The 27,964-nt window shown below is 42.9% G+C and overlaps 1 protein-coding gene across 1 annotated transcript; it reads left to right on the forward strand.

Moving 5' to 3' along the window:
* Positions 1-5,459: 5,459 nt before the first annotated feature.
* On the forward strand, positions 5,460-27,847 carry Trpv5 (transient receptor potential cation channel subfamily V member 5). The gene is made up of 15 exons (XM_051151644.1): positions 5,460-5,809; positions 9,138-9,235; positions 9,443-9,565; positions 10,158-10,295; positions 10,617-10,715; positions 10,858-11,030; positions 11,175-11,321; positions 13,394-13,606; positions 21,221-21,307; positions 21,400-21,476; positions 21,727-21,892; positions 22,098-22,164; positions 23,831-24,099; positions 26,713-26,819; positions 27,487-27,847. Exons 1-15 carry the CDS (start codon positions 5,535-5,537, stop codon positions 27,782-27,784), a joined length of 2,337 nt encoding a protein of 778 aa, XP_051007601.1. The 5' UTR covers positions 5,460-5,534; the 3' UTR covers positions 27,785-27,847.
* Positions 27,848-27,964: the final 117 nt, after the last annotated feature.

Here is a 27,964-nt window from a genome sequence, read left to right on the forward strand (position 1 = left end):
GTTACCTGTACTCTAAAGAAACAGCATTCTCATAGTCACTACTTAGATGAGAAAACATCTAGGTTCACTAGAAAAGCACACCTCCCATGAAAGTTCATCAGGCGTCAGTGGGCATAGCTGTGAAAGTAACCTTTATTTTCCAGATGTAATTGTCATCTTGGAGACTTATTGCCCATCCTAGGCCTACTCCTGGAAGCTTCTAACCTCCATACAGTCCAATCTATGCCTAGAAAGGTTTCAGCCTCTGAGACTTACTGCTGAATAAGCTCACCCTTTCTTCCTCTTATTGAGTTCTGCCTGGCTGGTTCAACTCAGCTGTTCTGAGTCAAACTCTTCTCCAAGCTGACTAATTCAATCTGACTTGCCTCAGTTTCCGACCAAATTGTTCTGCTTAGTCTCAAACTAACTCCAGCAATCTGCCGTTATTTTGTGGCTCCTTCTCATTCTCTGGCTCATTCTGCCTTCACTTGTGTTAGCTTGTTATCTCTTCAACATCTCTCTGTAAAACTCTCCCAGTAAAAACTGCCTGTGAATATGTACCACAGTTTCTTTATCCACTCTTCTACTGAGGGACACTTAGGCTGTTTCCATGTTCTGGCTATTATGAATAAGGCTGCTATGAACATGGTCTGAGCCAAATTTCTTGTTGTGGTGCTGGAGCATCTTCTGGGGTATATTCCAAGGAGTTGAATAGCTGGTCTTGAGGAAGCCCTATTCCCATTTTTCTGAGATAGCACCAGATAGATTTCCAAAGTGGCTGTACTAGTTTGCATTCCCACCAGCAATGAAGGAGTGTTCCTCTCTCCCCACATCCTCGCCAGCATGTGGTGTCGCTTGAATTTTTGATCTAAGTGTCCCTCAGTAGAAGAGTGGATAAAGAAACTGTGGTACATATACACTATGGAATACTACTCAGCTATTAAAAACAAGGAATTCCCGAAATTTGTGGATAAATGGATTGAGCTAGAAATGATCATAATGAGTGAGTTAACCCAGAAGCAGAAAGAATCAAATGGTATATACTCACTTATATCTGCATACTAGCCCAAGGGGCATGTCCCACGAAAGCCTTCACTTACCAGGAAACTGGGACAGAGGGGAAGGCATCCTATTGGGACTCTAAATGAGAGACGCATGGAGAGAACAGCAAATAAAAGGATCCAGAGGGTCCTAGAAATCTACAAGTAGAGCAATATGATAGGCAGATTTGGGCCCAGGGGTCCGCTCAAACTAAGGCACCAGCCAAGGGACATACAGGAGGTAAACTTTAAACCCTTCCCAGATCTAGCCAATGGTCAGAATATTCTCCACAGTTGAGTGGAGAGTGTGATACGACTTTCTCACATACTCTGGTGCCTCACATTTGACCATGTCCCCTGGAGGGGGAGACCTGGTTGGCACTCAGAGGAGGACAGCAAGTAGCCAAGAAGAGACTTGATACCCTATGAGAATATATAGGGGGACGTAATCCCCTCAGGAACAGTCATAGGGGAGGGGAATAATGGGAAGTGGGGGGGGGGGGAGGAATGGGAGGATACAAGGGATGGGATAAACATTGAGAATGTAACAAGAATAAATTAATAAAAAAAAAAAAAAAAAAAAAAAAAAAAAAAAAAAAAAAAAAAAACTGCCTGTGAACTCTGGTACCCAGGATTTGAACACTTACCCTTGGTGGAGCGGCCCTCTGGCCACACAGAGGAAGGGCATGCAGGCTATCCCTGATGAGACCTGATAGGCTGTGGTCAGACGGTAGAGAATCTATATGCCTCAGTCTTTTGACTGCTGGGATTAAAGGCATGTACCACCACACCTGAACCTAAGCTTTTCTTTACCCAAAACTTGCTCTCTACCAAGCTGGCCTTGAACTCTGTTTGCCTTGTCTCCTGGAATTAAAGGTCTGTCTGTATTTCAGCTGGATCACACAGACCTATGAGGTCCTTGGGTGTGATCTCTTGTCAGAGCAGCCATGTTATGAATGAAAACTCCTCTATACATAGGAGTATTCTATATTAGTGCTTTTGAGTCTATATGGGACACCTGTCTAGAAGTCCATGTAGCTTTTCTCTATGTAAAGTGTACAAACTGTTATCCTCAAGTCTACACATGCTGCCTGATGCTCTGCCTGAAATTCAAAGTCTGATGAAAACTGGGAATAAGGGTGGGGGTTGGGGAGGAGGAGAAAGTACACACATCATGTAAGGCAGAGAGACAGAGAAATTCATGCATGCTGCATAGGGATGCATTGAGAGAGAGGGTGGTGGTACAGCCCTTACCTCCAATTACTCCAGAGGAAAGGAACAGTAGGAAAATCACAAGTTCAAGACTTACTTGTGTTCCAGAGTGACTTTAGGCCAGTTTGGGAAACTTAGTGAGACCCTATCTCATAAAAATATTTTTTTTAAGGAGATGGAGATGTAGCTCAGTAGCAAAATACTTGGCATGAAGAAGAGCCTGGGTTCATCTGCAGTATCACACACACACACACACATACACACACACACACAGACATACACACACACACACAGAGAGAGAGAGAGAGAGAGAGAGAGCGAGAGAGAGATGAGAGCGAGAGAGAGAGGAGAGAGAATGAGAGAGAGAGAGGACTTGGCTTTGAGCAGAGGGTATTCTTTTTTTCCTCTTTCCCTTATTTTTCTTCATTCCTAGACTTGGCCTATTTTGCATCGAGGCTGAAATACCTTCTTTTATTTTGTATCTTTTTGCACTCTCAGACACAGAGAAGTTGTTTGAAGAGTATCAGACAACTCCTTGCTCTGTAGAGGGGTGAGAGCCTGTAGAAAGAAGACAAGAAGACAGTGTAGAAAGGAATCAAAGATGCTAAATAATGAAATTGGAGAGAACCTGCCCTACTGCCTGCTCTGGCCACAGTCATACCTGTTGGCTCACTGACAGGGAGGACTTGAGAGCAATGGGTTGGGAAGGTGGGATGAGGGTCCTTGCTGGAAAAACAAAAACGCCCGTGGGCCATAAGCGGCCAACTGAGCACAGGGACAGCGAAGGGTTGTCACTCTCACCATGCACACGTAGCCTGGAAAACACATGCAAATACAGGTACCAGAGTGTGTATGTGAACCTATGGTTTTTCTGGAAGAAAGATTTGCAGAAATGAGAAGATGGGGTGAGAGAGGAAAGTCTTTCCCATTGAGGTAACCCATTCTAGCAGGGACACTCACAGAGAGACTGGCAGACTCTAGATCTTGCTTCCTTGAGCTCCCGAATAGGTGACAGGAGACTGAGGAGTGATACTGAAGGGCACTTTATGGTGGTGACATAGAAGTGTAAGAATGCAGTGACCCTGCTTACCCCAACCTTGCACCCACTGACCTGCAGATCCAGAGAATGATGAACGAATGGAAAAAAATAAAATCACGAGTCTCCTTCTGGCTATTTTGGAGGAGGAGCTTTTTGGCTCCCGGGGATTCAATGAAACCTACAGCTCTGTAAACATGAATGGGGAGGGGAGCAGTGGGAAGGGGCAGGCTGGAGTGGAAAGAACCAACTTGGGCTCACCATCAATGACTTCTATTCTTTACCAACTCACCTGCCTGACTCCTAGTGTCAGAAGTAAATCACGCAGAAATGAGTTATTTCCTAATTTTCATCTTTTTTACACAGTATAGAACGTAGAAAAGTAGAAACAAATGAACAAGACCCTAACAATTCCGCCATTTGATGGCAACAGCTGCTAACGTGCTATCCAGATGTAGAGCTTATTTCTTCCTCCTAGATACCTGTGAGCAGGTAAGAAACACCCTCTGGACTCAACAATAGGGCGACATGCCTGCAACAAAGACACAGCTTCTCTGCTGAGACACTATTAATTGGGGAATTGCTATCTGGAAGAAAGACTGCAATGGTGCTTCATGTAGAAAGCTGCAGGAGCACTAAGTAGAAGGAGAAGACAAGAAAAGGGCAACAGAACGATGTCATGACAACCATGACTATTATCAGAAGGAGGAAAGATTCAAAACTCTGTTTTCACCAACTGAGATGGATGGAGATGGGAAAAGGGACAACTTGGTCCCCACCGAGCTATTTATTCCTGCCCTCCTACCACTGAAGACCTTCTTTCCTTGCACAGGAGCAAGGAAAGAAGTGAAGACCTATGTGTGGTTGCTCTCCTTCTTCCTTCGGGGACCTATGGCCAATGTCCTTGGTGACTGCACCTGCTCTGTGTGGTCCTGACTGAGCCAGACTCCTCCATCACAACCTCTCTCCACCCCCACCCCCTCAAGGATTAGCTTTATGGGCTTAGTGTTTCCTTGGCAAGTGCACTGCTCATGACCTGCTCCCCCTCCACTTATCAGCGCATCTATAACCCCAACCTCAATCTTATCACTCCCTCCATCTCCTTAGACTGGAAGTCCACGGGTTTCAGAGATCATTAGTACCCACACTGCCCCAACCCCCAGTGAGGCATAAAAATGCCCCACAAGGTGACCCTCCTACTCTCTAGGTAAGAACACTGTTTCTCCTTGTGTCAGGCACCTCCTCTTCCTTTCTGTATTACCTTTCCTTTCCTTTCCATTCTTTCCCTGCTCAAATGATTATTTTGTTCTCTGCATCAGAACTCCATGGCTTACATCAAAAGAAAAGGGCAATTTTGCTGGCCAGTGGTGGTGCACGCCATTAATCCCAGCACTCGGGAGCAACAGGCAGATGGATCTTTGTGAGTTTGAGGTCAGCCTGGTCTACAAAGTGAGTCCAGGACAGTCAAGGTTACACAGAGAAAGCCTGTCTTGGAAAGCCAAAAAGAAAAAGAAAGAAAGAAAGAAAGAAAGAAAGAAAGAAAGAAAGAAAGAAAGAAAGAAAAGGGCAGTTTCAAAGTCCCTACGGTCTCCAAACAAGGGTCTCAAGCATATTTCATTCAAGTATCTCATTATCTGAATGGCCCAACATTTTCCAACAAGTAGAAAGGCCTGGAAAACTATGAATTGGGGACTATGATCACAGCCTGAAAGTCTGTTTCAGTGTTCTCTCCAGCCCAGGGGTTGAGAGAACAAACTCCCTCTCAGTGTGATATCTTCTCATTCAAAGCCCACTGTTGCCTTATTTCCACTGACGTTGTGGGTCCGTTGAAGGAGTACATTCCATAACATGTCTCATTGAAAGGCATAAGAAGGATGGTGCAAGAAACTATTTGGTAAAGTATCATGGCCTTATTATAGTACATCCCTCCTGCTGTCTCACTCCTAGAACGTGTCTCATGATTTCTTTACCCTCTGGTCGGTCACAATTCCTGCTTTCCAACATCAGGAGTCACAGAGAACTCCCTAAGAGTCTTGTAGGATCTACATCCTAAGGTACCTGTTTCACCTTCAAGATTATCTAGCTTTGCTCCCTCTCCAAATTCCTTGGCCCCACCCCTCAGCCACTCCCAGTCTCAGCTGTCCAGCCCACTGCCAAGAAGCAAGAGGGTTCCTCCCCTTCCCCCTCCTTATTTCAGACTGCTTTGTGGCCCCAAGCTGACTCTGTGGAGGTCTCCTCCCCTTCCCACAGCAAGTTCTTCACTGCACATGCATACATTCACACCCGACCACCACCCACTGCAGGCACAACTTACCAGCCCATATATTCGCCTGGGTCTTCATGCCCAGCAGACCGAGACTGTCAGCCGCTGGCCTCCTAGACTGGCTTCTTTCATCAGATTTGAACAAGTTGGAAAGCACCCGCAAGAAGACATGGGGGCAAAAAGGCCTTGGATCCAACTTCAGAAACTTCTCAGCTGGTGGGTCAGAGAACAAGACTGGGACCAGCACTTGGATCAGCTTCATATGCTGCAGCAGAGGAGGTAGGCTCTTCAGGGTACCCACACCACAGCACAGATTCTTAAATACATTGGTACATAGCCCCCCACCTCCTGGCCCCCTTCCCCTGGAAAGCACTCAGTGCCAGGCTGTTGTCTGTATTTACCCCTTTCAGCCTAGGTGAGACACTAGTCCAGTAAGCCTATGGTATGGGTTTGTATATACAGCGACCTTGAATATGGATGTAAAAGCCAGAGGAGAATGACAGCTGAGGTTTAAACTTGTCTTCCTGCCTCAAGGAAGGAGGCAGTAAAGGAACCCAAAGAGACAGATAAAAGAAGCAACATGGGTTGGCGAGGATGCCAAGCAAGAGAAGTTTGCTCCGGAGTTGTTTTGTGGGGAATGCTTACAGGTTTTGAAATAACCTTCGTTTAGAAGACTTGATGAAAGAACGATTGAGGAGTTGTTGACATCAGGTGGAATGAGAGTTGATTACCTGGGAGAGAAGGAGAGGGTTGTTTATTTGTTTATGTGATGCCTGGAGGTGAGCAGCTGAAGAAGGTAGCTCAGGTGAGATTAGAGTGCTGGGTTCAATTCTCCCTTGCCAGAGATAATGAAAGGCCTTTAGTGCAGGGTTGCTGATCCATCTCCAGATGAACCATTCCATTGCTGACCTCTGAGATCCAAGAAGTAGGAAAAGCTGTCCAGGCAAGAGACCAGAGATCCTCCGTCAGGTGGCCTTCTGCAGCACAGTGTTCATTGGATTTACTTCCCCTTAGTCTGCTGGCTAGAACACGGAATGAGCCGATGACAGACTGCCTGCCAGTGGTTCCGAAGAGCTCTGGGCTTGGGTCAGTGTCCAGCTCATCCTGTCTCGAAAGTTTTTATAATTGTGAAGAAGGAGTCTTGCACTGATCCTTTGTGCTGAGTCCTGCCACTGTCTAGCTTCTCTGCTAATTCCAAAAGCTCCACCCTAGGTTGTGCAATGAGAACTTCGGCTTCTCCGTGCCTTGCATTAGAGTGGGACTAGGGTAGACTTTGAGTTCATTTGTCTCTGGACCTTTCCTCATCAAAGGTGCAGTGGGGTCAAGGGTTAAAATGGACAAGCGCTTTATATAGTAACCTCAAGACAAAGAGTAAACTCTGGAATCCAGCCCTAGCAACTCTGAGCTGGTCAGGACATGAGCCTCAACTGAGACCAAGAGCTTAGGTGAGATAGGAAAAGGTCTGACCTTCAGCTTTTTAAGTTTCTCCTGGGAGCATTATGAAAGATGAAACATTTCTTCATCTATAAAGCTCCCTCTCTCTCTTTCCTCCCATTACCTTGAGACACTGCAGGAAGAAAAATTGGAGACTTAGAGACACAAAGGAGAAATAACCATCAGGCTATCTCCTCTGCTTTCCCTACGGTCCCCAAATTGCTAAACTCTTGACCTTTGGAGCCCAAACTATGCTGTCTAGGAAGACTGGCTTCAGCTTTATCTCCCATTCTATTGGATTCAGGCAAAGTCAAAATCAAAGATTAACCCAGGGCCATTTGTAGGAGAACCATCTCCACCAGCTAAGAAGCCCAGGGCTCATTTCTATTTGGTTGAAAACAAAGTATTTAGAGTCTTTGGTATAAAGGTTAAGTATGGGAGGAAGGCATGGCCTCTAGGCACCCCAAACCCTCTAGTCCCAGCTGAGACATGCTTTTAAACAACGCAAAGCAGTGGTGAGACCTTGGGTAGGGACAAATGCAAGAGTCCAGAGCTTAGCTTTTAACAGCCGTTAGATCTTGGACATGAATTTCACAGAATTTGTAAGGTCTAAGGCTAGTCCAAGCCCTTCAGGGTCTGGTCTCCAAACTCCCCTTGGCTACAGAGAACAGGTCTAGCTGGCTTGGAAGCCTGGGGAACTTACAGAAAAGCCTCCTCCTTGCCCAGCTCTTCAGGCCCCTGACATATTTATGTGGCTTAGATGAAGTCTGAGGTCTTTTGTTTGTTTGTCTGTTTTCACAAGGATACTCTGAAACTCCCAGGAGGACTTAGGCTCTCTTTCCTCAGGAACTATCCCTTCTCACTTGTCTGTGTGTTTAGTTAATTTATTAATTTTTTTCATGCTTCTAGTTAAATTATATACATCACTTTGACTCGCCCCTTTCCTCCCTGCAGACTTTCCCATGCCCCCCTTCACATTGATGTCCTCTTTTTCTTTTATTATTGTTTTACACACACACAAGCACACAAATACGTGCAAAAATATGAATACAGCTTGCTGAGTACATTGTTTGTGTGTAAATGATTTCAGGGTTAATCATTTTGTATTAGACAAACAGTTATGGAGCTCGTCTCTGAGACAGGCTGTTTCTCCCTCTCTGAGCAGTTGCCTATAGTTTTTTGTCTAGGAGTGAGGCTCAGATATCGTCTCCATTCCAAGTTAACATGGCTGTTAATACTATCACTGTTCTGGTCTTGTTTAGGCAGCCATTTCTAGGAGGCAGAGTCTAATATCAGACTTTCTGGTCTTCTGGCTCCTACAATCTTTCTGCCTTCTCTGCTGTGATGTTCCTGAGCAGGAGCTGTGTTCAGGATGTATGCATGAGGCTTGTATCCCCATGGCCCATTGATCTCTGCATGGTGTCCAGTTGTGGCTCTCTGTGATGGTCTCCATTTGCTGAGAAGCATCTTTAATGGTTGAGAGCTACACTTCCTATTTTCTTGGTGGTCTAGCTAAGTGCTGGTAGTGAGCTCTCTTCTAAGACTCATGTACTCATTAGCCCCACGTAGTTGGCTATGTTTTGTGTAACAGGCATGGCTTGTTCTTATTGATTGGACCGTAACTTCAATTCGACAGCTGTTGGTTACTACAAAGATAGGAATGTCACTATTGCACCTTCGGGGTATCTTGACATTCCGGTTGGTTTTATGGTCCATACATGTCACCGCTGAATAAGACTATTGGTTGCTTTTTTTTTTTTTCTCCCTTGGCAGCCTCTGGTACTATAGAAGGTATATCACAGGCAGGAGGCTTTCAAGGTTAGATCCAACATGAATATTATGAGACCTTTGTCGTAAATTCAGTGTCTTCAACCACATGAAAAACTGCCTCATCTATCTATCAACTTATAACTAATACTCAGGCCACACACAAGCTTTCATTTTATGGGAAGAATTAAAGTGAAAGGAACCACAAGGGACATCTGGGAAGCCTTAAAAAAGGCTCTTGCCCTAGCGTCTTCTCATCTGTTGAGTCAAACAAATAACTGAAGAGTGACAAAGTTGATTTGTTACTGTGTACTGTGAAAGAGCACATATCATGACCATATCTACCTCTTCTGACCATGGCCTGTTTGTGATGGTCCCTAAAGAACTTTTACTCATCTTCCTTCAGAATTTGGGAGTCTCCACTGCTCAGAGCAGCCAAGGAAAATGACCTGTGTACACTTAAGAAACTTCAGCTTGACCAGAACTGTGACTTCCGAGAAAGGGGTGAGATCAGAAATAGTGGGATAGTTTTGTTTGATTGTTTGTTTGTTTGTTGGTTGGTTGGTGTGTGTGTGTGTGTGTGTGTGTGTGTGTGTGTGTGTGTGTTTTCTGAAATGGCTGCTTGGAGAGGCTGCTGTAATGTTTCTGGAACCAGGAACTTCTTGAAGGAGAATTTCAAGTGTTTGGTAATCTTGTTTTATATCATTCCAGGAGCCCTGGGGGAGACAGCACTGCACGTAGCAGCCCTCTATGACAACTTGGATGCTGCTGTAATGCTCATGGAGGCTGCTCCATACCTGGTCACAGAGTCCACACTGTGTGAGCCATTTGTAGGTGAGGATGCTTCCCAATAATTCAAAGGGGAAACAAATGTGAGTGGGGAACTATCATTACTAAATTGTATCTGTATGTACAGAAGGGAAGGGGTGAAGATCAGGAGTCAAGATAATTAAAAGATCCTAGACACTGGAGTTCAGCCTTTTTGGCTTCCTTTTACTTGTTTAGTATTATTTCTGTTTAGTCCTCTCAGAATCCCTCAGGAACAGGGCTGGCTCCCTACCATTCTCTCTCTCTCTCTCTCTCTCTCTCTCTCTCTCTCTCTCTCTCTCTCTCTCTCTCTCTCTTCTCTCTCTCTCTCTCTCTCTCTCTCTCTCCTCTCTCTCTCTCTCTCTCTCTCTCTCTCTCTCTCTCTCTCTCTCTCTCTCTCTCTCTCTCTGAAACCCTAGCTAGAATTTATATTTCCATTTCTCAACAAATGAAGGATAGAGAGCCTGCTGCAGGAGTCAAGGGGATTAACTATTCTTGGTCCCTGACTACTCTGTAGTCTACAGCAGAAGGTCGTCTTAAGAGCTGTCGGGGAGTTTCCATAAATGGCTCTGAGGGGTTATGTCCACAGAACTATGACTCACAGCTGTCTCTGGGCCAGGCCAGACTGCACTGCACATTGCAGTCATGAACCAGAATGTGAACCTGGTCCGTGCCCTGCTTGCCCGAGGGGCCAGCGTCTCCGCTAGAGCTACAGGATCTGCCTTCCATCGAAGTTCTCACAACCTCATCTACTATGGTGAGATCCAGGGCCAGGCTTGGAGAAAGGGGAGGTAGAAAGCTGGACTGGGCAAAAGGAGGAGAGGCCTTGAAGAAACCTTTCTTTTGTTCCATCTTTTGACACACTGGAAAAAGGCAAATCCTTCTGGCCTTAGAACTAGAGGGCAATTGCGTCCACAATACTGTGGCTTTTTTCCCCTTGGGTTCTGCTGCACACATGATCCCAAGCCACAAGCTGAGACATGGGAGCAGGAGGAGGCGGTTGTGGGTCCAGAGAGCAAATGTCCTTCTCATCTTCTGGTCCCGCTGTCTCCTATGACATATATCTTTATGTCCACAGGAGAACACCCTTTGTCCTTTGCTGCCTGCGTGGGTAGTGAGGAGATTGTTAGGCTGCTCATTGAGCATGGAGCTGACATCCGGGCCCAGGATTCCCTGGGTAAGAGCAGGGATGAGGAGGGTTCCAAATGCTGTGTGGGAGGGAGAGGATGGGGTGGGGAGAAAAGGAACACCTTAGGATAGAGGATGAAATCCTCACCAACTCCACTAAATGGTCACGTGGCAGCCTCTATCCTCCCCAGGAAATACAGTACTGCACATACTCATCCTGCAGCCCAACAAAACCTTTGCCTGTCAGATGTACAACCTGCTACTGTCCTATGATGGAGGAGACCACCTGAAGTCCCTGGAACTTGTGCCCAACCACCAGGGACTCACCCCTTTCAAGCTGGCTGGGGTGGAAGGCAACACTGTGGTGAGAATCCACCCATAAGGTGTCTCTTTAGAGATCTGACTATTCCTACCCTGTCACTAGCATGAGTAACTGACTTGGTCTATTGGTGTGGCCTCAACCATCTTCCAGCACACTCAGCATTCAAACCTTTGCTTGCTTCACCAGATGTTTCAACATTTGATGCAGAAACGGAAGCATATCCAGTGGTCGTGTGGGCCACTAACATCTTCCCTCTATGACCTCACAGAGATTGACTCTTGGGGTGAGGAGTTGTCCTTTCTGGAGCTTGTGGTTTCCTCCAAGAAGAAAGAGGTATTGATGTCATAACAGGCCCAGAACATTTCTATGAGAAAAATGCATGTTGAGGTCCTGCTTTTTCATCTGTAGAGACATTTTGATCCAAGTATATGCCACAGCCTTACAATAGATAGAAAACAGTCTCCAGAAGAAAATAGTTCCCATAGGTGGAAACATCAGCCAACATCTGTCTCCTGTGACCACCTTCCCCTGCTTGGCTCTAGTCTCTCTGTTTACTTTTCTCATTCTAACCTCTTAGACAAAGAATGTCCTAACTTGGAGTCACTTCCTTTCCTTTCTTTTCCTCCCTCCCTCCCTCCCTCCCTCCCTCCCTTCCTTCCTTCCTTCCTTTCTTCCTTCCTTCCTTCCTTCATTCTTTCCATCAGTCAGCTTATGTTGTTTCAGACAATACAAAGGAAACCAAAGAGATAGATAAAGGCAAAAATATATATCTTTTCAGCCAATTTATTCGATTTTGGATTGATGTTTTCATAAACTGCAGGAGAATTTGATTGGTATCATGCTGGGAATGCACACTGTGCACAGGGGCAGCAAAACGGAAGTGGAAACAATTCGATATAGCTGTGATAAAAAAAGTTCTACAGCAAGAGGCAAAGGAGAAAAGATAATGGATAAGCTGCTGAGGCTCCTGAAAAGCTAGGAAGAGGCAGATTCAAATTAAAGCAAGGAGGATTAGCCATCGGTAGAAAGGGGAAAAAAAAAGCCCTTTGATGGTGGAGGAAGAATTTCCAGACATGCTTGACAATTAAGAAGCCCCCAGAGAGGAAGTGTACCCTTCCAGGGGACTCTATGAGGAATTGTGAGTCACTGGGAAGAGGAAACTCAAACAAAAATCCAAAACCAAACAATAAAACCTGAAGAGTTTCACATCAAACATTCCAGAGATAGAACAACACAAAGACAGTTCAGACATATTGGACTGAGCGCCATAGAGAAAGAAAGAGACTGAACTGGAGAAAATGCCTTTGCTTTTCAGGAACCTATAGATATTGGTAAAAACTGAGTATCTGCTGTACAACAATTTCCGAAGAACCCTTAGAGAACCACAAAGCATGGAAAGTTATTACAACTAATGAGCAGAAGAAAAATTGCACAGCCACTTTGTTTGATTGTTGAGCAATCTTAGAAGTACCTAAAGTTTGAACAGGTTTTCTTAGGAATACAAAAAATTCCCCCCACTCTGTAGCCTCCCTCAGCACATTCCCTTGCTCTTTGACATCATGAATTGAGTATCTGCATTCTCTTGTGGGTTTTACGCAACTTGTAGCAGCTACTTTTCTTTAACACCACCGGTCTTGCTCAAGGTGATATTTCTTTTTGCAATTGTCACTCTTAGTTCCATCTGAAGAACAATATTTTTTCTGTTTTATGGCAAAAATAGATTTTCCTGGTTGGTGGCTTCATCAATTTTCTGGCCTGGGTTGTTGGCCGGATCTGGATATTGTCTCCACTCTCACGGCAAATTTTTCTGCCTAGTTCTTTCTGCTTTGCTTTGAATTGATCTCTTTTCTAGTTTTTCAAATGCTTTATTGCCACATTCTACCCTCTCCACTTACCAGTCTAATAATACTTCTAATGCAAATTGGACTATTTTCTTGCTTGGAGGTCCCTGTTGTTGTTGTTGTTGTTGTTTTATTGCCTTCAGAAAAGCAAATCAAACTCCCTACTGTAAACTCTACAGCACATATGCACAGTGACCTTTGTTATCACTTAGTTCTCCCGTGTAATTTCTGTCCACTAATCTCAACAGATTCTCCCACAGTCCCAAGCACAGCTTACCTGCAAATGGGCGTTGGCTTCTCAGACCTTCCTGTCTTAGTTCAGTCACCTACGTACCGCTCATTTATTATAGCTTCGTTGTGGCTGCATGCACTTTGTTTACTTCTGTAACACTTTCTCTGTAACACTAGCACAAAACCTAGCATGTAATAAACATTTCTAATTCCCTGTCAAAGAAAGGAGCGAGTGCATGACATTGCTGATAGCTTTGTCAACCTGTAATTCAGCTCAAAACTGAACAGTGCTCACTATGTGGTTCATTCTGCTTTCTATTTTCTTTGCAACAGGCTCGCCAGATTCTAGAACAGACCCCAGTGAAAGAGCTGGTGAGCTTGAAGTGGAAGAAATATGGACAGCCCTACTTCTGCCTCCTGGGTGCCCTGTACATCTGCTACATGATCTGCTTCACCACGTGCTGTGTTTACCGCCCCCTCAAGCTCCGTGACGCCAACCGCACACACTCTCGAGACAACACCATCATGGAACAGAAACCACTACAGGTAATTCTTGTTCAAAGGAATAAAAGGCAATGGTGACATGGGGTGATGGTGTTGGAGACCATATTGATGCTCTCCAGGAAAGACACTGTCCACAGGCCTATGAAGTTGGCGGAACCTCATCGGTAATATAAGAATTAGACAGGAGATAGGCGACCACCAATGATGCCTCATCAGTAAAAGAGTTTGTCCTGGAAGCTACAGTTTTTTTCACAAAAACTTCTTTGAAAAGCATTTGGTGTTACCAAACTTGTACAATTGTGAACTTCCATTTGTCACGGAGTTCCTCTTAATAATGGGTTGGAGACTCTACAGAAAGACGCTGAGAATGGGCAGCAGCTGAGTGCAAATCACCTCTGCAGGACCTGCCATTTTGTGCTTTCCCATAGAGGTCTGGGTAGTAAAGATAGATAAGAAAATATGTGGAGTAGATGACAAATGAAGCAAAAAAAAAAAAAAAAAAAAAAAAAAAAAAAAAAAAAAAGCAAATCCTCCTTTTGTTGTAACAAAATGAACAGATTCTGATGAGTAGCTTTGGACATAGGTAGTCAACTGGTAGAACAACACTTGGAGGAGTTTGTTTATGAAAGTAAAATTTTTGCCCTGGTGTCTAAAAAGAATAAGGTGATAATGACAACAGGAAAAATAAAAGAAAGAACTGTGCAAGCTAAGTAAGAGCTGAGTGCTGGAGATTTATGGTTCATACAGAGACTCACCAGAGGAAGAGTTAAGCATGGGTAAGGAAAGGAGGTGGTTTTTTATGAAAGAAAAGTTAAATTTTCTATAACCCAAAAGCAAAGTCTTGAATATATTGGGTTAGATAAAAGTAGCACAAAAACAGAGACAAGAACTCCAAACTAAATGAAGATATTCTATCTTTCTTACCTCTATTCTTTTTAATGTTTTCTCTCCCTTTTCTGTATCTGTGTGTGTTCGTGTGTGTGTGTGTGTGTGTGTGTGGTGTATGTACACAGAATATAAGACATATAAAATAAATGAGTTACACTTATAGTTTTAATATTTACATCACATACTATATATGATATATGTATTAACATGGCTTTAATATCCTTTATTATTCAACTGTAAAAGTTTTCCTGAGAGAGAAGAGAGAAGAGAAGAGGACAGGACAGGACAGGACAGGAAAGGAGGGAAGAGAGAGAGAGAGAGAGAGAGAGAGAGAGAGAGAGAGAGAGAAACAGAGACACAGAAAAAGAAAAAGAAAAAGAAAAAGAAAAGAGAGGAACGAGGAGAGAGATTGTTCTTTTTTTACAAACCACAAAGTAAATTGATACCACCAGCGTGTCAGAGGTAGACACAGGTGCTCAAGAGGAGTTTTCTTTTTCTATGGCTCCATCTGGGCATGAAAGTTCAGGCCAAATATAGGCAATATGGACAATTAGGAAAGGAAAGTGGCGTTAATGGTAATAAGGAGGTTGGAGAAAGTGACTAGGAATGGACAAAAAAATCTAAACATGACTGAGCTGAGAACTTCTTCCATTATCTTTGGTCCTGTGTCCTCCTGTGTGTTCTTTCCCAACTTTGCCTCCCATTTATACAAAGATTACACACTGGCAATATAGATGAAGTTTAACGCTGGGTGATGCTGAGCAATTCGATACAGCTAGGTTGCACATGTGTCTTTCTCATTGGGGCTGGATAAATTATGCATAAATGTATTTCATTGACCCAGATTGTCTAAATTATGTTTGAAAGACCTTTTTATTTGCCTCAGGACCAAATATAGCACAATGATAGCTAAATGTCCCATCCATCCTTTTTTTCTTTCTCTCTGGCATCTTCACTCCTTTGATTTTGTGCTTAAGTCAGTTATTATGGACAAAAATAGAAGCCTCTTATTAAACATTCCTTTGCCAATGGGGCAAGGAGTAAGAAGATCAAGGATACAAGAAGAGATTTGGATAGCAAAGAACATCAGTTAATGGTCTCCATTCTTTGGTGTTAAACTTTAAGCCTTGGCCCTGAGTTTCTAGAATGTTCTGGTTCTAAATCAGTTTGGATAAAGATGAGGAGCTCCTGGATCTGTCAACTGTAATTTGGAACATTCTGCTTTCACGTTGCTCCAAATTGCTTCAATAATATAAAATTCTCCTTTTTTCCTACTTTTGTGACATTTAAAAGTCTCAGAAATACAAAGGTATAAAAATATGCTGTCTAGACTTGAACTCAGTTGTTGGCCAATTAGTTATCCCAGGGTGCTTTTGCTCTAATAAATAAATACTTCAACAGTCAATGACACTAATAGCCCTGGAAACACAGGGCCCTTGGATACCCCGAGACTGCCTCTGTGGATAGGTTAGGGTTTGTGGAAACCACTGGGCCCTAGGAACTCCAAGAACTATTCTAGCTTCATGTGTGGGATTTTAAGATAATAGTGCAGCAGCTCCATGCTGGACATTTGGAACAAAGGAGAGAAGATCCTCTACCTGAATGAGGCAGCACAAAGTACATAAAAACTGAGCCGTGTAAGGGTGGAGTTAATTTATCTCCACTCACACTTGGATACGTCAGAATGACTATGAGATTTATTGTTCGGCCATAGAGTTTTCAAGCAATTGAAAAGTTCAAGGTCTGGGACCCGGGCTCATTAGATTTTAATACTTACTAACTCTGAAATGAAATAGTTTTGTGGCCACTAGGAAATTTTTTCACTTCCTAGATCTGTGTATTTTAAACAAAGCTACATGGTACAGATCTGAGAAGCTAGTAAAAGGACAGTTTCCCTTGATACAAACCAGACCTAAATATTCAGAATGTATGAAGTAGAGGCCTGGCCTTGGTATTTTAAAGGAGCACAAGTGACTAATATTCAGCTAGGGTGGAGAGCAACCAGATTCCATCCTGGATGTTTGTTTCTAACTTTCCAGTCAGAGAGTCACTTTGATTTTTGGTGTACTATTTGTCATGAAAGTACCAATATACCCATCATTACAATGTGGCCCTTATCCTAACACTCAAATGGCTTCCATGATTTTATATACAGAGTATCAGTTTAGCTAGGGCTGTATAGCAAGATGTCTGTCTATCTGTCTGTCTGTCTGTCTATTCTATCTATCTATCTATCTATCTATCTATCTATCTATCTATACCTTTTGTCTCCTAAAAAAGATTCTGCCAAGTTCTCCTTTGCTGATGTTTTCTTTTCTTAGAAATATTTCACTACTCCATTAATGAAAAAATAATGCTAGGTATTATGTAGGTATTAGAAATTCAACAGCCCGTGGTCTGAGAAAAACACAATATAGCTAGTATTCTTACCTAGAAATTTATAAATTCATGTACATTAACAAAATTAGCACATGAAAAACAGCTTTAAAACCACACCCTTCACATTAGCCACAAGCAATATAAAATATCTAGGAGTTACCCTAACTAAGCAAGTGAAGGACTTGTATGAAAAAAATTTCAAAACTCTGAAGAAAGAGATTGAAGATGACCTGAGAAGATGGCACGATCTTCCTTGCTCATGGATCGGGAGAATTAACATAGTAAAAATGGCCATCCTACCAAAAGCAATCTACAGATTCAATGCAATCCCTATCAAAATAACTACACAATTTTTTAAAGACATTGAAAGTTCAATTCTGAACTTCATATGGAAAAACAAAAAACCCAGAATAGCTAAAACAATCTTGTACAATAAAAGGTGCTCCGGAGGAATCTCCATACCTGATCTCAAACTGTACTATAAAGCAATAGTAATTAAAACAGCATGGTACTGGCACAGCAACAGGCTGGTTGATCAGTGGAATCGAATCGAAGACCCAGATATGAATCCACACACATATGGTCACTTGATTTTTGACAAAGAAGCCAAATCCATTCAATGGAAAAAGGATAGCATCTTCAACAAATGGTGCTGGTCTAACTGGAGGTCTATGTGTAAAAAAATGAAACTGGACCCATATTTGTCACCTTGCACAAAACTCAAATCCAAGTGGATTAAAGACCTCAACATAAAACCAGAGACACTAAGCCACTTAGAAGAAAAAGTGGGAAAGAGCCTGGAACATATTGGCACAGGAGACAACTTCCTGAACAGAACACCAATGGCCCAGGCCTTAATGTCAACCATTAATAAATGGGACCTCATGAGGCTGAGAAGCTTCTGTAAGGCAGGAGACACTGTCAAGAGAACAAAGCACAGCCCACAGACTGGGAAAAAATCTTCACCAACCCTACATCTGACAAAGGTCTAATATCCAAAATATAAAGAACTCAAGAAATTAAACACCACCAAACTGAATAACCCAATTGAGAAATGGGGCTTGGAACTAAACAGAGAATTCTCAACAGAGGAGTATCAAATGGCTGAGAAACACTTAAAGAAATGCTCAACCTCCTTAGTCATCAGGGAAATGCAAATCAAAACAACTCTGAGATTCCATCTTACACCCATCAGAATGGCTAAGATCAAAAATTCAAGCGACACCACATGCTGGCTAGGTTGTGGAGAGAGAGGAACACTCCTTCATTGCTGGTGGGAATGCAAACTAGTACAGCCACTTTGGAAATCTATCTGGTGCTATCTCAGAAAAATGGGAATAGGGCTTCCTCAAGACCCAGCTATTCCACTCCTTGGAATATACCCAGAAGATGCTCCAGCACACAACAAGAAAATTTGCTCAACCATGTTCATAGCAGCCTTATTCATAATAGCCAGAACATGGAAACAGCCTAAATGTCCCTCAGTAGAAGAGTGGATAAAGAAACTGTGGTACATATACACTATGGAATACTACTCAGCTATTAAAAACAAGGAATTCCCGAAATTTGTGGATAAATGGATTGAGCTAGAAATGATCATAATGAGTGAGTTAACCCAGAAGCAGAAAGAATCAAATGGTATATACTCACTTATATCTGCATACTAGCCCAAGGGGCATGTCCCACAAAAGCCTTCACTTACCAGGAAACTGGGACAGAGGGGAAGGCATCCTATTGGGACTCTAAATGAGAGACGCATGGGAGAACAGCAAAATAAAAGGATACAGAGGGTCCTAGAAATCTACAAGTAGAACAATACGATAGGCAGATTTGGGCCCAGGGGTCCCGCTCAAACTAAGGCACCAGCCAAGGACAATACAGGAGGTAAACTTTAAACCCCTTCCCAGATCTAGCCAATGGTCAGAATATTCTCCACAGTTGAGTGGAGAGTGTGATACGACTTTCTCACGTACTCTGGTGCCTCACATTTGACCATGTCCCCTGGAGGGGGAGACCTGGTGGCACTCAGAGGAAGGACAGCAAGTAGCCAAGAAGAGACTTGATACCCTATGAGAATATATAGGGGGACGTAATCCCCCTCAGGAACAGTCATAGGGGAGGGGAATAATGGGAAAATGGGAGGGGGAGGAATGGGAGGATACAAGGGATGGGATAAACATTGAGATGTAACAAGAATTTGTCTGCAAATTTCATGATTTCCTTGCTTTTAGTAGCTGAGTTGTATTCCATTGTGTAAATGCATCACAGTTTCTTTATCCATTCTTTGCTTGAGGGACATGTAGCTTGTTTCCAGATCCTGACTATTACAAATAAAGCAAAAAAGCAAAAGCAAAAACAAATAAATAAAGCTGCTATGAACGTAGTTGAGCAAATGTTCTTGTTGTATGGTGGATCATCTTTTGGGTATATGCCCAGGAGTGGTATAGCTGGGTCTGCTATTCCCAATTTTCTAAGAAAGCACCTGATTGGTTTCCATAGTGGTTGTACAAATTTGCACTCCCATCAGCAATGAAGGAGTGTTCCCCTTACTCCACTTTCTTACCAGCATGTGCTGTCACTTCAGTTTTCAATCTTGCCTATTCTGACAGGTGCAAGATGGAAGTTTAGAGTAATTTTGATTTGCATTTCCTTGATAACTAAGGGTGTTGAACTCCCAAAACTCCAGACTCCACCTTGAGGTTGTTGGTAACAGGCTTTTACTAACATACTTGTCTCTGTGTCTTTTCTTAACTGAAACAAGAAAAGGTTGATAGCATTGTCTACATAAGAGGCTCTCAACCTGTGGGTTGTGACCCCTTAGGGCTGCATATCAGATATTTACATTACAACTCATAATGGTAAAAAAGTTACAGTTATGAAACACAATGAAAATAATTTTATGGCTGTAGGTCACCACTACATGAGAAACTGTATTAAAGGGTTGCAGTATTAGGAAGGTTGAGAACCAGTGGTCTAGACCCTTCCCACAACACCAAGTTTTTTTTTTTTTTCTAAATTTTTGAAAATTTTGTGCAGGCTTACTTGTCTAATTTCTGTATTTAAAGTTATTTATAAATTCAATGTGTTTACTATTTATTCTTCTACTTAGTTACAGCCTAAAAGTGAGTTGGCATGGTTTGCAATAAGAGATAGACGCTACAGGGGCAACAAGTAAATAAAGGGGCATATTCTTTGGACAGAATTTTAGTAGAGCAGAATGTGAGTTTATATAGTTGCCAGGGCTGAGGACAAAATAAAGGAAGAAAACAAATAACCAGCAAATAAGCAACTGCTGTGCAGTCCCAGAGCAACTTTAATTCCCTGGGCTTACATGCATATTTTCATGTTGAAATTATCTGTACATAACTTTTTCCAGAAAGCGCTCCAAAAACTGTCCTGTATTCTCCAGTGTGATCATGACTTCTGACTAGGTAAGGGTCATGAATGAGCAATAGCATCATCACGTCTGCAGGGTGCTGAAGGAGGACGGCCTCATCCCACCTTGACCCTAGAACTGTCTGGACTTCACAGAATAATCAGAGCCCTTTCAAAAAGCTAAAATCCACATCTACAGCCATTTCTACCCTATCCTATACTACTACCAAATCATAGTGAAACTACAATGAATATTTTTATCATCTTTTGTGGTTTAAAGTGCACTTCAACTGCACCACCTACTGTTATCTTTACACTATATCTAGGAGGTGAACAATAAAGTTTCTATCTTATAAATGAGAATCCTGAAGTTCAGACCTCTTCAGTGATTCAAAGTCTCATTAGAGCTAGTAAGTTTGGGGCCCATAGTTGCCCCTAGGTTCTGAGATATGCTTGAAAGTGAATGGGAGCAACGGTGAGATTGGAACATTTGGATTCCTTCAATGTCAGAAACCATCATCACCATCTCCTAAGCTCTCTTATTCATTCAGCGTGCTTTCTTGTTTTGCTTGGTTTGTTTTGTTACTTCATTTTAACCCAATCTGGCCTTGCATTTGTGCTCTTTTCTTGGCTCTCCTTCTCTTGAATACTGGAATTGCAGGCATGTACCACAGTGCCCAGTATTTCACTAGTCATTTTGGTGCTTGGAAATGTGATCTCGTTGGCTCAATATATGTGGAAAGTATTACTCATAATATGTGTGAAGGAGGCAGGATTGCCATGGATTAGGTTCATTCATTAGCATATACCCTTATAAAAATAAACACCTGGGACATGTCACTCATGTCCCCACCACAGAGTTAGCCAAAATGGGATTTATAATGCAGTGAAGGTGCTGGCAGTAAGAGGAGTTTCTCCTTGTCTTTGACACATCGTGACAGCTTCAGTCATTAGGCACCAACGGTTACAACTCTTCACATTAAGAGAATTTTTTGTCCCAATTTCCTTCCATAGGAAGCATATGTCACTTACCAGGATAATATCCGGCTGGTGGGGGAGCTGGTGACAGTCATTGGAGCTGTGGTTATTCTACTCCTAGAGGTGAGTAGGGGAATCTGGGATACTGCAATTCACCAAGATCTAATATTGAATTTCAGTCTACATGATCTTTTCATTTGATCATCTTTCCCTAGATTCCAGACATCTTCAGAGTTGGTGCCTCTCGCTACTTTGGACAGACAGTTCTTGGGGGGCCATTCCATGTCATCATGTGAGTGTCTTCTTCAGACCCTGATTTCACTTACTAGAATGTTCCAGGTCTTGAGTTCATTCGCTAAGACCTAGATATCATTTGCCACTCCAGGAATTTCTGCCCAGTGGATTTGTATCTTTGGATGTATGTTTTAACTGTTAAGACTTAGTGTGAATGTGTTGGTGCCAGCCAAGTTACCATCATGCTACAGTAGATCTAGAATATTCAAAGCTTGTACCTAACATTTTGATTCCTGCTCTCACTCCAGCATCACATATGCCTCCCTTGTGCTGGTGACCATGGTGATGAGGCTTACCAATGTGAATGGGGAGGTGGTACCCATATCCATGGCCCTGGTGCTGGGATGGTGTAGTGTCATGTACTTCTCTCGAGGATTCCAGATGCTGGGCCCCTTCACAATCATGATTCAGAAGGTCAGTGCTTTCTCAAACCTCCCTCTGATTTAGATGCAGGACTTTCACAGATAGAAGGGTAGGGATAACATAAAAAAGAAAATGCTGCTGAGAGCAGAGCTGGAGGCATCACGGGGACGTTTAGATAGATCTGTTAGCAACAGCTTCTCGGAGACAGTAGCCAAAGAGTCATCCTAGTCTCCTTCCATTTCTTTGTTTGCTGTAGATGATTTTTGGAGACCTACTGCGCTTCTGCTGGCTGATGGCTATGGTCATCCTGGGATTTTCTTCAGGTAACAGCACTACATCTAGACTGTTAGATACAGATCTTCAGCAAGCAGACCATCCTCTTGGTTCTCACATTCACTTGATTCCACTGTTATCATTTCCTATTTGAAAGTAAGTCTAAACACACACCCATAGCCATAGAAAATGACCATCCGGGTTGGCTTGGAAGGTGGACTAGTGAATCTGAGCCAGCAAGATTCCCATTGACTAACTGTGCTGCAAATCCATAAAGAAATACTGGAGTAAGAGAGACATAGAACACTGAAGAGTTGAAGATCTTTTAAACTCTAGGCAAATAGGTATAATGCCATGTTGCACTCAGGTATATTTACAGTTCAGAAGGAGAAATGAGAGGCTTGCAGGAAGACAAAAAAATGCCTTCTTTCTATATGTAGTCATTTAAAGTACTGAGAAAAGGAAAGAATTGTAAAAAAAAAAAGAAAAAAGAAAGAAAGAAAAAGAAAAGAGAAAAGGCAATACAGAATGCCTGAGACGTGGCAGAGTCCAGATGAAGAGGAGCGCAGACATTGAGACTGAAAGAATGAGGACAAATAGGTGCAGTGAGGAGCACCAAGTAGCAGTGAAAACCCAAAACAGAGAGGAAAGACCAGCAGAGATAACTGAGGAAGCACAAAGTGACCAAGCATTCATATCAGGTGAAGAAGAAGGCCGAGGTCCGATTCATGAAAACCCTGCTATTCTAACTCAGTCTTCCATGTCTGTAACTGGTCATCCTTTAGGTGAGAGGCTGGACAAGAAAAATGATCTATGAAGAACCCTGCCCCCATCATCACAGAAGTCTATCACTATCTCTAGGGCTTTCTGTATTCGATGAGGTTTCCCACAAAATGGTAGATAAATATATATTTATATATTAAGACCTTAAGTGTGTAAGAATCAAAGGGCTGTAAGGAGTACGCTATCTTGTGAGGCCGGATGGAAGCTTTGTTCTCCCTCCCTGTCCCAGATTTGCTTGTCCATATACAGACTGCATACTGTTCTACAGAACAGTAAGAGCTGTTTCCTTAAGATGTCCTATAGTGTGGCTCGCCTAAAGGATCACCACTTGTGTGCTCACTGAACTTGTGATTTTACTTAAAGAGGCACATAGCTCTTAAGAGTCTGTGCATGCTCTTGGGATCATCTTGTCCCATATTTCAGTATCCCATGCACAGAGAAGCCAAAGGCCTAGTGCTGATGTAAGGATCCAGGATAACCTGCCACATGATAGGCTGCACATCAGTCAGAAAACTTCTCTGTGATGGTCAAAGCTTGTCCAGCAAGTCACTAAAATGTGCAGTTATGTAGATGTAGAGGTCTTGAAGATTAAAGGGTGCTCTTCTTTTAGCCTGATCTTTGAAATCATTCGAGATTCAATACATTCATTCTCTTAATGACTTATCTTTCAAATATTTGGTTTCCCAAAAGCTAGTAATCTGTTAGGCAATGTATTATGCATATGCGTACACATATAATTCTTTTTGAGAAATGGGATAGTGTTATTATTACCCAGAACAGGGAAGTTAGCCAGGATTCTTAGGTTTAGCCAGTACTGTGTACATGTGTGTAAACTGGTAGAGGTGTATAGACCAGAAGTACAACCATTGCTAACCGAGTCTGTACTTATCACGACAATTTCATTCTCCATGTGCATCTTCCTGGGCGGAGCAGCCTTCTATATCATTTTCCAGACAGAGGACCCAGATAATCTGGGGGAGTTCTCTGACTACCCCACAGCCATGTTCAGCACCTTTGAGCTTTTCCTCACCATCATTGACGGCCCTGCAAACTACAGTGTCAATCTGCCCTTCATGTACAACCTTACCTACTCCGCCTTTGCCATCATCGCCACACTGCTCATGCTCAACTTGTTCATTGCCATGATGGGTGACACTCACTGGCGAGTTGCCCAGGAGAGGGATGAGCTCTGGAGAGCACAGGTGAGTTCATTGGTATTGGTCTTGCAAAGAGGCATGAATTGGCATGAAACATTGTAGTAGAATGAACAACAGAACAGCCCCAAGAGGTTATTGTTTCGGTTAAATTTATATCAACCTGGAGTACGTGTGGATGGGTGGAGGGTACAGAAGTCTGACAGAATCAAGGGTCTAAGCATGGAGTTGTTTGTCACAGGTTAGAAAGTGGATCTAGTAGTCTTTGAATCCATGGGGAGCAAGAATATTTTGTTCTTGTATAATGTAGCTCTTACATTTAGACCTTCACTTCTATTAGATTCTCTAAATCCCTAAATCCCTATTATAGCTTTTCTTTGTATCACAATAAGCTAATCAAATACTAGAGTTAGGAGCTATGTTTCAAATACTGCTAAGAAGCAATTGAGCTGCTTCTCAGGATAATTATGTATTGGTGTGAAAGTCATTCAGCATATTCTTTAGTTTAATTATGACCTTATTATCTTGTATATTTGAGTAAGGTTTCAGAGAATAGGAGTTTTCCTTCTTGTGAAAAGTTTATTATTAGAAGCATGCATATTTCAATGAACTCAAACCTATCTTGCTATAATTCTATTTTTCAGCCTCAGACTGTTCCCTTCTATGTATCAGAGAGCATAAATCATTCCACATGAGTACTGTAGAAATATTTGAATATAACCATTGTTTACCTTTCAGATAACTATATAGTGGGTATGTAGCAATGGTCCTCAAAAGCCTGTTATATGTAGGGAAGTCTTGGAGCTTGGACACAAAACAGCCATCACAGACTTTCTCTGTATTCCAGCTGAAGGGCCAAGCTATAGGAAATATAGATACGAAGTAAATCACTTCACAAGAGGCTGAACACTCATAGAAATAAAAGTGCTTCAGAGAAGTACATTGTGCTAAGAAGGAATTAAGTAGACAGCAAATACTTTTATTGAGGAAGGAATGTTTAAAACAGATGCTAAAGACAGGTAAGACTAGCTGGCTGAAGAGAATAGTGGATGGGATATGAGTCAGCGTTTACATTAATGAAAGTGCATGACCACAGTGATAAATGAAACAAACGCAAACAGCTTTTTTTGTAAAGAGGTGGAGGCAGGTGAGCTGATCCTCATAACTGGAAAGTGTAGAAAATCAGATTAGATTTAGATATCTAACTAGAATTCAGTCTCTGCTTTACGCACCCCTCGGTTTCCCTGTTCTACCTGTTAAGTCTGACTCTCTTTTCTCAGGTAACTCAGCCCGATTAGATTGAGAAAGCAGCTTCTCCAAAGCTCCAGGCATCTGAGGGAATGGTGGCAGGGTGCAGAGTGGAGGCAGCAGCAATAAGGCAATGAGATCCTCTCTTCTCCAGTCTGATCGGGAGAACAGACTGTGTGACCCCCATCTAGTCTAACCAGTTCTCTGAAATGGCTAGGTGTTCATCTGGATGAAAAGGATAGATTCCAATGGTAGAGAGAAAGAGTCAAGGAAAGGACACATGAGCCACTGGGGGTATTCTATCCAGGAGAAGAGAATAGCACGACTGGAAGCCCTGGTGTTGGAGAGAACCTGGTACAACTAAAGGGACTAAGAGAACGGAAGACACCGAGGGAGAGTAGAAGGAAGGGGCCCACAACGTTGCCTATTTTAGGGACTGACAGCTCCTTGTATCAGCACTCTTCTGTCCTCAGTCCATCTGGACTACACAGTCTGTTCATCCTCCTTTGGTTGCTAGACTAGTTTCTGATACGGTGAGAGCAGTAATGTCCCAGAAGAGGCTTTTTATTATTAGGGAAGAATTACTACTTACAGTCAACCACATGTAAAATGGAGTCAGCTTTTCAGCCAGATTTACAACTGGTCCAGTCTAAGTTCACTGTGAGCTCCAACTCTTGGGTTTCTGTCACGTGAATGAGCTGCACTCCACGGGCAGAAGGGCAATGCTTCACATTCTGTTCCGAAGTTTATGTGTCGTTGGCTTTAGCGTTGTGTTCTGGCTGGGTGAAAACATTTTATATTGCTTTTGTCACCCCACAGATTGCGTATCTCTCCTAGTTTTGTGTCACAGGAACATTTGATAAGCTTGATGTCTGTTTCATCAAGCTAATTAATGAGGGCAGGACAAAGGACAGAACATGCGACAGACTACTAGAAACTTCCTGGCCAAGGACACGGCCATTAATCAAACTTCTTCCTTCTTAAGATATGGATTTTTAATTTGTTAGGAAGTCCCTGGACTGGAGCTGCCTCATTTCAAACTTGACACCACATAGATCCTGTTTAATGAATTTATTTAAGTCAACGTCATTGATCTGTGGTTTTCCTGTGATGGTGGTGGTAGGGAATCACATTAGTTTGGAATCACTCACTTTCTGTGCGTATGAATAATAATGTAGAACTCATTGTTCTAGGAGAAACAAAAATACCCTCTATCCTGTTTTAATGAGATAACCAGGTTAGCACAGTTCCGGAAGAAGCTTAGATATAGATGAAAGTGGTCTCTAGAGTCTTTCTTAAGCAAATTGGGTTTGTTTGTTTGTTTGTTTGTTTGTTTCCTTTGTTGGTAGACTTTGTATCTCTCTGTCTCTCATGGCTTTTTCTGAGCTCTTTTGCTACCTCATGTCCTTCTAGGTTGTGGCCACCACAGTGATGCTGGAAAGGAAAATGCCTCGCTTCCTGTGGCCTCGCTCAGGTATCTGTGGTTTCGAGTACGGCCTGGGGGACCGCTGGTTCTTACGGTGAGTGCTGTATGTATGTGGAACCTGCAGGTGGACTTTCTGAGAGTGAGAGCAACCAGGAAATGTTACGGAATTGCATTAGTCTGGTGTTGGGAGAAAGAGTGAGGTGAGGCATCACTGAGGGGGATAGAAAACAATAGCAAGTTGTTTCCTACAGGGCAATGGTGTGTGAAGCAATATGCTTACAGCCATGTAAGTGTTCAGGTGTGGGTATCACTTGTCCCATTTGTTTTACTCATGTTTACTCCTCTTACTTCCTTTTCCTCATTTTCACTATGCTTTGGCCGAGACTCTAACTTCTCCTTCATAGACAACTATTAACCCGTCTGGCTCTCCTCACCCCTCGTTGGTATGCCTTGAAGTGGATACTGTAAACCTCATGACACTCACAACTCTTGTCTTCCCCCCCCCCCCTCTATCATGTCGCTGCATATAGCACACCCCATATCCCATTATGCTCCAGAGCTGACTTCTTCAATTCTCCCACCTCATTCTCAGCTTAACTTTGACTTCATTCTCTCCTGCTTCTTCCATTCTAGATGTTCTTGCTTCAGTTCTGGTCTCTCCTTTTATTCCCTAATATCTCCTTTCCTCCATGCCTCCCTCGGCTTCTCTTTATGACCCATCTCTACCAACCTCTAATGGGTCCTTTCTGTTTCTTTTCCAGGGTTGAGCACCACCACGACCAGAATCCATATCGAGTACTTCGCTATGTGGAAGCTTTTAAGTCTTCAGACAAGGAGGAGGTGCAGGAGGAGCTCTCTGAGAAGCAGCCTTCTGGGACTGAGATTGGGACTTTAGCTAGAGGCTCTATAGTCCCCCAAACACCTTCTCTGTCCAGGACTACATCCCTAAGCAGCAATAGCCACCGTGGCTGGGAAATTCTCCGTCGAAACACCCTGGGACATTTGAATCTTGGACTAGACCTTGGTGAGGGGGATGGAGAAGAGATCTACCATTTCTAAAGAGGGTTCTATAGCTCTAGAACTAGCCCCAAGTGGGCCAAGATAGAGGAGAGAGACAGGGAAGAGGGACAGGGAGAGGAAGATTGCTGCTTCTGCAAGAGTCTGGCTTGTGGAAGGGTATACAAAGAATGTTCTCCAAGGAGCAGTATTTAACCCTTCACACTCCAGCATCTGTAGAGA

Source organism: Acomys russatus, chromosome 10 (assembly GCF_903995435.1).
Source record: "Acomys russatus chromosome 10, mAcoRus1.1, whole genome shotgun sequence".
Taxonomy (NCBI): Eukaryota; Metazoa; Chordata; class Mammalia; order Rodentia; family Muridae; genus Acomys; species Acomys russatus.

Coding starts and splice junctions, on each gene's coding strand:
- Trpv5 (XM_051151644.1), top strand. CDS start 5,535: ATGCATACATTCACACCCGACCACCACCCACTGCAGGCACAACTTACC. Junction 5,810..9,137: donor CATATGCTGCAGCAGAGGAG/GTAGGCTCTTCA, acceptor ATCTTCCTTCAG/AATTTGGGAGTCTCCACTGC. Junction 24,100..26,712: donor ATGAGCTCTGGAGAGCACAG/GTGAGTTCATTG, acceptor ATGTCCTTCTAG/GTTGTGGCCACCACAGTGAT.